Consider the following 12883-nt stretch of genomic DNA (forward strand, 5'->3'; position numbering starts at 1 on the left):
CTTTTAGTGAAACCTTTGAGGTAAGTGACTTAGCGATGAGAATGTTTTCATAGGGTAATTTGCATTCAAAACAACACATGCATTTGCCACAAAAGGTTCAAAAAATTCAGTATTTGTTATGTGCGCTGTGGTAGCAGTTTCTCTGAGGCTTCTTCTTTGTTCACCAGTACTTGTTTTCATTTTAGAAAGATGGTCTTTATATGTTACAATGCAAAGAAAACCCAAAAATGGTGAACCCAGCATAGTGTGAACAGGATTCAAATGTTTGTCAGTCCACACAGTGTAATAGACCTGATGGACATGATCAGATGCCGTTTGGCTCATTAAGGAGGATACTCAGATGTGACAATGATGATTTAAATGTCAGTAGTAACTGTTTTTTCACCTTGCAAGTAAAGAAGATGGGACGTCACACATTTACTTTATCACATAGTACCATAAATAACTCCCATTTGGTACCACTTTCATTTTTTGTTCTTATGACAACCTTAGTTATAGCAGCACCACATCACTTTTGTAATTGAAATGCCAGAATTAAGCTGCCTTGCAGAGGTCATGGGCCTCCTCATACCTCATGAGAGAAGAGCTGAGCTTGAATAGTGTGCGGATCACGTTATAATGGCTTTACAATTTACTCTGAATGATGTCTCAAAGGCAACTCCTGTCAGCTGAGCTTGTTTTGAGTGAAGAACTTGAGAGAGCATCGTGATACCTATTCTTCTGCCTGACCTGACTAGGAAAGGTAATGAAGAAAAATGGTTGTGCCTAGCTTTTTGGTATCTTCTAAGAACTGTGGCTTTGAAGAGACTAAAATAGTTAGGAGCTGAAGAGCAGCTTGGCGAGTGCATGACAACAAACCTATTAAACTTCTTCCCTTTTAAACATCCCTGCTCCTTGTGACTACTGTAGCCAACTGATTTATGAGGGTTGGGTGCTTTTGCCAAAGAATATAGTATAAGCTCACTTTCAAATATGTTGTCTATGCTAAAAAGGCTCATTAATTTACACTCACTGAAGTAAATGATAAATGGTAAACCTGAGGCAACATCTGTGGCAGCAGTGGAACAAGTGGCAAACAGAATCTAGGAATGTGATGGGAAATGGAGTTTCTTTATAAACAGGAATGCAGTAAATGGAATAACCTTTTAAAGAGCTGGCAGAGTTATTTATCATTTCACTGTGCTATAATTACATGATTTAACAGTATTTTCACATAGCATGTTATGTTATGTGAGTTATGTTGTTTCATACACATATAATCAGCAATAATATGCGTGACTTACTGACATGCCTGGCAGAGGCATTAGAAATATGGATGATGGGGATAGAAACATAAAGTTTTGAAGAAAGGTTAAAACAATCCTTATGGAGACTGCAGCTGCCTGAACCATTTGAACTAGGGATATTAATACAGGCTGGAGGGTAGAAGGTCATTTGGCTTCCTTCCCAATCTTGGCTAACCAGTTAATCTCTATACAATAAACAGTACTGCTGTTCCACAAGTTATTCTGGATTTTTTTTTAATCAAAAGGCATGAGTTTATCATGTATCCCATTTAAGAGAAAAAAATTTGTAATAGAATTCAGAAAGGTTCCTGGTAGTAGATTGTGATAAATATGATATGCAAATCATTTTGGACTTGCAGCTACCCATTGAAAATAGCTGTGTGCAATTGTCCAAGTCATCTGGGTGCACCCTGTAATTACAGAGGAATCCAGGCAGCCTTTAATTTTAAACATTCATGCCTTTCATCTGTGTTAACTGGACCTGACCACACTTCTAATTCACCCATATTTCCAGTAGATTGCCCAGACATTTCATGTCTTTGGAACATTTTAGACACACTGGAGTGCTTTATTTGCTCAGAAGGTTAGATCGTGCTATAAGGAGTCGTAGCTTCTTCGCTTTTATTGCTTCTCAAGAAGAGTTTAGAATTTGCCTAACCAGAGTTCAGAGCTTATATGCTTCCCTTGATAGAACCTCTTTGGCTGAAGCCCACTAACGTGTCCCCCACCAATTAGAATGTGCTAAATCCAAATTAGATTTGCAGTTTCATGCAGCTATTGTTAAAGCTGGATGGGTGGAGATAATCCTTGGGAGTGGCCTTTCAAGGTACCTTGATCAGATTTTGCATTAGAAAGGTCACAGTTCAGATTTGCAGAGATGCGGTTCATGAAAGGGAGGTTCCTTTCCAGACATCTGTTTCTAAATATAACCACTTGAAAACACTGAGCTGTAAGACTTTTGGTCTGTGAAGGACATGTGGGCCTCTAGTTAGTGATAAGAAGGAAGAGTTGCAGAAAGCTGAGCCAGTTAAGAGGAAACTGCTATTTAAAGCAAAACAATTCCCTTTGGTTCATTCAGTATATTTATTTTAACTAGTTTTGCCTTCAGTGTATATGTTTATATTCTGCCTGGGATGAACCTTGATGCTTAGCCACTCTGCCATGTTCGCATTATGTCCTTCCATATCAATGGCTTCTGAATGACAGTAGGACATGTTGAGTGTTGTGGGGGGGGAGAATGATGCTAAGGTCATATTTATTGCAGACTTTCTTCCACAGACTTCTAGTCTAGCTTCAAGCTGATTCATGTCTATAATTTATATTTCTGGGTCTTATAGAGAGAATTATGACTCAGAGAGCCATTGCTGTGAGCACAATCTACCATCTGCTTAGCAGGAATATGTCATGGCAGTATATTAACATACTCAGGCTGTAGTGAAAAGCATATGATGTCATTGTTGTTTTTTACTGAAGACCTGGAGTCAAAGATCTCTAGTGAAATCCAATGGGGTGGTTGTTTTTTCTTCAGATAAACAAGGAGTTGTTTTTAGTGAGAGCAGATCACACAGATTTCCTTGTGTGTCTTTACCATGGCTCTCATAGCGCTCAGTTATCCACAAGCAAAGGTCTTGTTCCTGGGGTGGGGGGCTAAGGTTAATGACTTGCAGGTGTTCAGTGTCATTTAGACTTGGCCTGCCACTGATATCAGAGATAATACATTTGCTCTCTAAATAACATTGCCTGGATTTTTTTTTTTTTACTTTGCTTAATGTTAGGTACTTTAATATTCATAGATGCGAAACATACTGAGTACCTCCGTATTTTCAAATAACTCGGCTCCCTGTTTTTTCTCCCAGATTCCAGTCTCTGATCATACCCAGTGCATGTGTAGTAGTAGTTCACTCATTAGCTCTCTTCTGAAATGAAGAACTAGTTTCCTTGACAAGGAACCAGGGCACTGCTCTGGAAACAGTTTGGTCTGGAGATCATCCCTATAAGTGGTATGGACACCCCCATGCCTGGTTTGCTTCCCATTGCCCTACACCATCCTCTACCACTATCCCAGCAGGCCTTGCACCCTCAAATCTTTCCATGCACCTTTTTACCACTCCACAGGACATGTGAAGATGCTCATGTCATCATGTTGTAAAAACACCCCTCTTTTAGCTTGCAACATGACTTTCATGTTCTTTCAAGATTTTCAACTGAAAAATAAAACCACACAAAATAATTGTCATAGCAGTACCACAGAAGACCCAGGTCAAGTGCTGTGTAATATGGATGTGATATGTCTGCCCCAAAGAAAGCTCTAGTAACTCTGAGCCGCAAGCTACTCAGGACACCTTGGCCCATGGGCCAGGGGTTGATTCTGACACAGAAGCCTTTAGCAGTGTAAAACCACTGACATCATACTAAGGCTGGATATTGGGATACTAGTGACTACCAGACATCTTGTGACCATAAGATTGCGAATTTTCTACTCTGCCAAACCAGCATTATAATTCAGTTTGATCTGCAGTCCCCATTCTATTTTCCTGTTTATTCCTACATTCATTCTGCATACACTCTGGTGGTAATATCTTCTGCCTAAAGCGTGCTATCCTATACCGTTTAACTTCTAGGTCTCTCATCAGAAGCTTCATGCTGTTGTTCAGAGCTTGGGTGGGGGGAGATTGTGCTGTAAGCACACTGGGAACTGAAGAGAAATCACCAAACTCTCCATCGAGCAGTTTGGAGGTGTACATTAACAACCTCCACGGACACAAATAGCTCCCGCATATTCATGGACTGTGTGTCCAAGAATAGGGAGGTGTGGCAGAAAGACTGGGACAGGCTCCACTGCCAAAATAATCAAGAGAAGTGAATAGTTTCCAAGGTGTTTGTTCCCTAAATTGTTTTCCTTTTTTTTTCTGGCTTCAGTCGAGCCAGTGATCTCCAAGAAATCAGAGTGCCTCTATTTTGAGTTAGTTCCTCTTGGTGGGGGGTAATAGGTATTGCAAATAAAGTTGCTGTGTAGGAAAACACAGGAGATCACTTTCCATTTACTGTGTCCTTATATTCCAAAATAAAATGTTGTCAACACAGAATCTAAGATGAAATGCCACAGAGGAGTTTATACCATGAATTTCCATATGAAATGGAAATGGATTTGTTTAGAGGAAAAAAACACAACTCACTGATAGTCATTGGGTGTGAAGATGGCAACTGAGTGGTTTTAGGTATGTCTAAATGTTTGTTGTTTTATTATTAACAGAACAGTTGAGTTGGAGCTTGAAACACTCATTTTGGGTTTGCATTTAGGACAAAAATTCAGACTTGTGTTTGTTTTCTCTGTTCATTATGGCATACTACTTTGCATTAGTTTTCATATGTGGTTTAAACATTGTCAGTAGAACCCCATCCTTGAACTCTTGCTTATTTGTGAGACATGGATCCAAGAATTACTAAAGATGACTGGCTGGAGGATCCAGCTGGAGACATGAGGATTTTTGGACCATAGTTCTGATTTTATTACAGACTTTAGCACTTTGCACCTCTTGGTATTTTTAGATTGGAGGAGGAGAAGAGTCTTAGGTATAATTAAATGTACAAAGCTGAGTAAAATTGATCAAACTGATGCTGGACTGATAAAATACTGTAGGAAGGAGCAGTTTTGTGTTTCGTGCCTCTTTCTTATAATAGCATCATGAGAATGAGAATGAGATGTAATGATCCCACACAAACATGACTTACCTTTTTGTTTAGTCCTATTGCTTAACTCAGGCTTTGGTTGTTCCTGCTTCCATGACCTTTGGCAGAGGGGGGGAAAAAATCTCCATTTATTTTCTATTCCTACCATGCAAGTATAAAATGAAAATATTGGCATTTGATGGTAGGCTATTTGCTGAGAAAATGTATTGGCCTCAGTAAAAACACTTCAGTAATTTGGCAGTTAATCCTTTCCCTATAACTGTGGATTGATAAATAGTATGTATCTTGTTTGTCTTAAACTTCCAGAAAGCTGAGTAATGCAGCTTCGGCCAATTCCATAATATAAGGTTGTCCTTCTTAGTGCAACTTTGTGGCTTAGGAAAAACCAAGACAGTTTTCAGAGCAAAATACTTTTTTCTTTGTGATGTTATTCAACCACTAGGTCTCTTTTCTTTTATCTCAATTGAATGATGTTAATAGCACATAATACAATGTGGTGGCTGATGCAGTGCAGTAATGACTACTCCTGATGGCCTACATTCTGAACCCATTAGATTTGTAGATTTATTGCAGCCAGAGGTATTTTAACCTGAAAAGTTCTGTACTTCTTTAACTTGAGTCATATTTTGTTAGACATTTATTACTAATCTGAAATCTTGTATGACTGAGCAAAGTCCAGGTTCGATAACTAATAATTGAGGCATCATAAGTGAAGAACATATGCTAAAGTATTTGCTGTCTGGGTTTTAGTGTGCCTGTATTAGCTTTTGTATGAAAGATGTACTAAAAGCTTTGTATTTTGGGGAATCTTGAAGGAAACTGAAAAAAAAGTTAAAAAAAAAAAAAGTGGCAGAGAGTCTGAGCTGAAGTTCAGTTCACTGGAAGGTGTGCTTGGCAAGAATGATTTGATGGTAGTCCCTCACCTTCTATAGTGTGAGAGACGAGGCAGTACCATATTATCCTGGAGCCTTCCGTGCTCTGCAGTGAACATCTAGAGCTTTTACTTTTCTAACCAGTATCATGTAAATTTACTGTTTTGTTTTTAGCTGGTATTTGGAACTACAGCAGCAAAACTTGGCCATGAGTATTCCTTAGCGTGCTGATATGACTACGTCAGTGCAAACAAGAGACTCAGAAAGGTCACCTTGTTCACAGAATCAGAACTGAGCCACAAGTGTATGTTTAACTACAACTATGCCTAAAAAGAGAATCCCCGTAAAGAACCCTTAGTGCACAGTAATGTTTGTATTTTAAAGGAGGTTTTTTTAGATGGGCTGATTTAAAAACATAAATTTTTGATTCTGCAGTCACTATAATCCGCGTGTTGGCCATATGATGCTCTGGACTTCACTCTAGCCAATATGTGATTAAAAAATTGTTCAGCTGTCATGAGTAGGAAAGCTGTGTTTTCTCTGTGTGCCCAGGTGCACCCTTGTATTAGGTTATGTGACTAGCAAGGAAGAATCCCACTGTAGCAGTAACAAGAAGGGGAAGGAAGACATTTTTTGACCATCTAAAAGCGCAACTATGTTAGACCATTTCTCTGGAAATGTCTCCTTTTTGCTGTCTTTATTGCAGTTCTGTTGAAGGTGGCAGTGGTGGAAGTATTACTACAGATAAGTCAGAGATTTTTCTAGCTCGGTTCCAAGGTTTCAATGGGGTGCTCTTTAATATATCCATGCCCACTGAAATATTGCTTCCTCCAGCAAACCCGGCACTGCTGTTGTGTTAGGAAATGTGGGAAGACAAAGCTTAAAGGTTCCTATTTGTTGCTGTTCTGTAAGGATCTTGTATTGTACTTGTTACCAGAGACATTGTCACCTTTGTCAGTGAGAAGTAATAGGAGCATAAGCGTCAGGAAACCTCTGTTCTCTTTTCAACTACTTCTAGCTAATTTTGTGAATGAGGGTAGGTGATTAAATTCTGTATCTCAGACTTCCCCTTCTTTATCTGCCTTTTGTAAAGTGCTCTGTGATGTGCAGATGAAAGATGCCGCATCCGTAAAGAATATGAGAAAGCAGACATGCATTCATGCAAATGACTCTGCAAATTAGGCACATCTGCCCAGCGCTTGGAAAGCTGCCCATTCAGCCATTGGTGTTGCCAAGTCTGAGCCTCCCTCTGACATGCAAATAAGCACATTCTTTATTTAGGGTTTAAGGACTAGGTTAGTATTTCATCAGTTTGATATCACTTTTGATAAGGTGCTGAATCAAGTTATAATTGTTAATTATTCATTCTCATTAAAACAGGTATCTGCTGTGTAATATCAGAAGGGTAACAGTGGTCAAAGACACTGATTACACAGCCCCATTGTCCTGCAAATCCATCCCCACTGTTAGACATCCTGAATATAAGGCAGAGTGAAACTGGTTACAAAACATTTTTAAATATCAGTGTCTTCTCTTCTAGGTGCTGGAGAAATGATATTTCTGCCATTCTGTAGTTAAGCAAGACCAGATAAAGTCCTTCCTTCTGCCAGCTTAGGGAAACTCCAGGTGCAGTATGTGCTGCACATGGTGTTTCTCACCTTGTAGAAAGCATAGGAGAGAGTCTCTCTGTATGGGGTCTGGTGTGAAAAAAGTTTAACTCCTTAATAATCCATTATGCAGGCCTTTGAAACCTGCCATTCTACTTGATATCTTTCTACTTGCTATGAAAAAGAAGGGGAAAATGTAAAATGTAAATGAATGTCCCTTTAATACTCTTGAGTTTTCCCTCCTTGACTGCATAAAAAGCTGTTGTTTGGAGATTTTGCCTGGTGTAACAGTATTCAGGAACGGTTCATGTTTCGTCTTACAGAATATCGACATCACCAACTTCAGCAGCAGCTGGAGTGATGGACTGGCCTTCTGTGCTCTCCTGCACACGTATTTGCCTGCACACATTCCTTACCAGGAGCTTAACAGCCAGGATAAAGTAAGTTTTGTTATACCTGTTCCTAAGCAATTTGCAGAATTCACAGGGAACATTATCCATTTTGATGGTTTTGCGTATGTGGTGGAGACACAGTGTTGCAAGATTTTGGTATTGATTCATACAGAATAAATAGATGGGAGCAACAGGAAGAGACAAATGTAATTTAAGAACTTAGGAAACAAGCTGACTGAATGAAAAGCGGAGGGAAACTGACAGTGAACTCCTAGAGAGAAAAGGCAGGGACTACTGGATAAAGACTTAGTGACAAGTTGCCTGAGCCCAGTGAGTGCTGCATATAAACATGAAGACAGCATCCCTTTTGAAAGGCTACATCAGACATTTCCTGCTGCTCCTAATGTCCTAAGAACACGGCTTTCTGGGGGTGGTTTCCTTCCCTTTTTGACAAGTACTGAGGCAGAAAAATATTGGAGGATTTGGCTTGCTGTATGTATAGATAGTCAAGGTTTTTCAGCAGGGTTTCAGTTTTAGTGTGTGACAATCAATGGGTAATAAAAGTTTAATGTCAAGATGATTTGCAGATCTGCCCTGCGTTTCTAGACTCCTTTTGAGTTAGGCAGCACTCATTGAAGCGCTGAATCTAGGCAGACCAATCATTCATTGAACTATTTGGACAACGGTGTATCAAAAAGTCAAACCATGTCAGCACATTCCAAATATGTTATTAAGACCCTCACAAAGAGGAGGAGCCTGGATTTACTTCAGCTAGCTAGTATCCATTACAATAACAGTTATGTTATCTACAGGAATGCCTTATACATTAGTTAACACCTCTTCAAAAACCTTTCACTCCCAATAAAGACAGAAACTTAGTGTTTCTTTTTGACCAGTTGTAATCAGTTTCACAACAACCTATTTGTCAAAAACAGGATTGTAGGTTAGGCAAGAGCAGATGAGCTATTCAAAGGCAACTTGTTTGTGAGTATACCTTACTAATGCAAAAAAAGGCGGGGGGGAATGCCCTAAGACAATCATACAAAAAATTCTTTGGGTTTTGCAGCTTTTTAAGGAAGCCACTCTGAAAAGACTTTGCAAACTTTGACAAAACATGCCTAAAGCCATGTGTTCTGGTTGGACAGGTGATTCATTGCTCTTAGTATTCCTAGCTGTTCTTAACTGGGACTTGGGTCTAGCTGCCTTCTCTGTGTGAAGATACTGAATCTGATGTTTTTCAGTTTTCAAATATACCTGCTCATTTAGACTTATTGACTAATCCAGACACACGGTAGGATTCAGGAACGGTAATCATACTTTGGTGATAATGCTTTTGAACCTTGTTTTATTTTTACAGAAGAGAAATCTGCTGTTAGCATTTCAAGCTGCTGAAAGTGTAGGCATCAAACCCAGTCTGGTGAGTAACCTACTGTTAGCAAGGCAAGAATTGCTGCATACACCATTCCAAATCCTTTGTTGCCATGCAGCCAGTCAGTAAGATTGCATTGAAAATGTTCACATAGCGTTAGGGAAAGCTGCAACATCATCTCTGAAAGTTCCAAGTGTCAGGAGAACATCCCAGCAGGAAACATTTGTAGAATCATAGAATGATATAGTTTCAAGGAACCTCTGGAGGTCATCTGATCCTGAAATGAGAATATGGATTGTGTGCTCTTATTGGAAACCTATTTTAGAAGATGATTCCTGTTTTTATGGGCAGAGCCCTATATCTGACTGTCAGACTATTTTCCTTCCTTTTATTTTAGTTTTTTAAAAAACAGAAGGATAATTTTCTTGTTAAACTATCTGTTTAAAAACTCTTTGCTAAAATCTAAAATATGATAGCAAGGAAGAGGTAAGATTAATATGAAAGGAAGAAGTATTTAGGGGTTCATGAGCTACGTGCAGAACCAAAGACATACAAAGAAGCAGCAGTTTAAATAAAATGAAGGTATAGAGAATTAATTCTTGATTGCAGGTGGAAGAGATCTTTACAGGATGTAAAATGCATGTGGCTGTTTAACTAGTTTGTTCTTTGGCATGAGTCTCACAATTACACCAGGCCAATACATCTTTCTCATGGATTTTGATATTGTATGTGGCTTTAACGAGCTCTGGAACTGAAGCAGAAGTAGTGTTCAATAGCCACAACTACTCAGAGGACCCAGTGATGTTCACAGTGGTGGTGCTTGACTAAGTCTTGGCAATGTGTCCTGTGCAGGAACTCAGTGAGATGATGTACACAGACCGGCCAGACTGGCAGAGTGTGATGCAGTACGTCGCCCAGATTTACAAGTACTTTGAGACCTGAGATGCAGAGCAAGAGGTGGACAGAAGTGGGGAGAGACTGAAGAATGCCACAGATGCACTCAATCACTTTAAAAATCCCCTTGCTCCTCTTCCACAACCAACCTAAGCTCTTAGTCTGAAAGAAAGCTCTTCCATAATTTTGGTTACATCTGGGACTACAACCAAATAAATATCCATTGTCCACCTATACAAACCAAATTCATCTGTAATTTTATTCCTACATGGAAATTGCAAAGCATTTTCTACCAGGTCCGGGATATTTCTGAAGAGGATCCCTTGTGCTAAACAATGTTTGCCTCAAACCAGACTCTGCCAACAGGAGACCTGCCACAAAACGAAGTATTAAATCAGTGTGGACTAATGCTGGCAGTCAAGAGAAGCTGGGAGATTAATACTAATACAAAAGCCCAAGAAAATGCTCTTCTTGCCAAAACATGCTTAACCCATCCCAAATGTATGTTGCTTTCTTGCCTTCATATATTTTGTAAGACACCATGACAGATGCACGTAAGTGTGTAGAACTTTAAATTGAGTTATTCTGACACATCTGTCCCAAGAAGCATACTAATTTGCTTGTCATAGCTTATCCGGCAGGATAGTAACAGGATCATTTGTCACTTGGAAACCACGCTCTGTTCCATCACTAGTTAGTGACAGAACTTTAAAGATACTGCTAGGTGCTGGGACTCCATTTCAGATCAAACAGAAGTAATTTCTTTGAGAAAAATAGCTTTATTACTACAGCTTCATTACTATGGCTTCATCACTACAGGAAGCCAGAGCCCTGTTTCCCAGCTGACCGTGCAGGCGCAGTTACCGTGCAAACGCAGCTTACTAGCTTTACTTTACAAGGTGCCAGTAATCAGGTGGTGACTCTTTAAGCAATACAGTGACATCTCAGTACTTCATATTTTTGTGGATTGAGTGGAGTAACTTCTTTCTTCTGTGTTGATCTTGAATAATCAGCAGAGGTACATAGTTGCTGTGTTGATGCATGAATCCTGAGACGGCTTGTGCCCTTCTATGTTTAGAAGTGATAATATGCTGCAAAAGAACACAGTAATATAGTAATACCAATGGAAGTTGCAACTTCACTCCACAAGTTCCAAAGAATCTAACTGGAACACCTCTCTGTGTCATGGAAATCTTTAAGATGCCACAGAATAGCTTTTCAGCTCAATAATACTGTTAGTAAAACATCTGAAAGGTACTCTTTAATTTACAGTTACACCATGTCTCTTATTTCACCCCATGAAGTTAAATTTTCTGTTCGTCTCCAGTGGTAGCAGGATCAAACAGGCTGCTTAATTTGTTCTAGAATCAGGTCTCAGAGAGCGTTCTTTGTACAGCATCTCATAGAAGGCCGCCTAGCTGCTTTAGATTATGCTGATAGAAGAAAGAAGTTGTTTAGTTAGTATGTTTAACCCTGTGACCCAGACCTGATGCTTCGTGAATGTTAATCATAGCTAGGGCTCATTTCTCTCTTACAAAAGATAATAGTGTGTGCTCACTGCTCTTAACTCCTGAAAAGAGGCTAATGAAATAGAAACAGGTGCTTTCATAGAAGAAACTTGGTGTTTCAGCTTTTTGGGGGCTTTGCAGGTGGCTGATCTTAGCCTCTGTCTTTCCCAAAGTGCTTTGGTTTCTTGATACCATTTAATTAGTAAGGAGCCTATTTCAGGCGTTGGTGTTCTCACAACAAAATGCAGGGTTAGGGGATAGATGCCAGTGGCCAAGGTCAGTGAGTATACTGAACAGAAAGGGAGTCAGAGGAATGCAGTGTATGCCTGTTTCACAAAAGGAGAAAAGCATCATTTGCTCTGAGTTCTAGTCTGCCATTTGTTCTAATCCATCATGCCCAGGAAAGTCTGATTCCAATCTTTGGAGAGTCCTTGTGATAAAAAGAGACAGTGGCATGCACTTAACAGTGCCCTAGCACTCTTTGGTGTCATCCTATACTGTGGGAAAGTAGTTGTAAATGCTGGCCAGAGATCTTTCCTTGCAAGAGAGTGCTTTCTAGATTAAATTAACACTCCAGTATTTTTCAGCATACACTTCAACATCCCTAGAGAACATAGGATGAGTTGCTTTAAGTGTTCTCAGATATAAGTCTCCAGTTATGTGATAAGATGAAAGAGAAAAATAGCTGCTAAGCAGAGTTCATTTAGGAAGGGAGTCACTGCAGAGCTCCATTGCCTTGTGAATGCAGCAGGCTTTTTTCCCTTGAGGTATCTGTTGGCAGAGATCCCAAGTCTCTCCAATGGGCTGTAGTTCAAAGTCTAGTGAAGTCAACACAGAAAATTCCATATTCCTCAGTAGGCATTGGATCAGGCACTTGAAGGGATGAGAAAAACTGTTTTCATTCCCAGAGTCTGGAGAACATTTCAAAGTCAGAGGGCTCCACATGATCTGAAAAAGAAAGATAATCTTAACCCCCTGGTCACTGGAAGTGCATGTATGTGGTCCATGTGACTGCACAGATGTATGCTGAATACGTGTTATCTAATGTGTCAGTATCATTTGCTTCAAGCTCTGTTCTGACATTTATTCTAATCTATTTCTCCAAGACTTATTCTAGCCTTAAAAACAAACCATTCCACCACTTCATCTTTGGGCTATTTTTTCTTCAAATCAATTTTCCAAAGAAATGTTTCTGTCATCTCTTCTCAGCTTGTTTACCCAGGCCCCCCCAGTAGCATATACCAAGCACTAGAAGAAGGCAACAT

General features: G+C 39.6%; 1 protein-coding gene across 1 annotated transcript in view; it reads left to right on the forward strand.

The window, feature by feature from the left end:
• The window catches only part of SPECC1 (sperm antigen with calponin homology and coiled-coil domains 1), an 84507-nt gene extending 74313 nt beyond the window's left edge, over window positions 1-10194 (forward strand). Inside the window, exons 14-16 of the mRNA XM_013953885.2 lie at window positions 7779-7895; window positions 9205-9264; window positions 10069-10194. Of these exons, the coding sequence (XP_013809339.2) occupies window positions 7779-7895; window positions 9205-9264; window positions 10069-10158 (267 nt within the window). The 3' untranslated portion in view covers window positions 10159-10194. The remainder of the gene's footprint in view (window positions 1-7778; window positions 7896-9204; window positions 9265-10068) is intronic.
• Window positions 10195-12883: the final 2689 nt, after the last annotated feature.

Source organism: Apteryx mantelli, chromosome 22 (assembly GCF_036417845.1).
Source record: "Apteryx mantelli isolate bAptMan1 chromosome 22, bAptMan1.hap1, whole genome shotgun sequence".
Classification (NCBI taxonomy): domain Eukaryota; kingdom Metazoa; phylum Chordata; class Aves; order Apterygiformes; family Apterygidae; genus Apteryx; species Apteryx mantelli.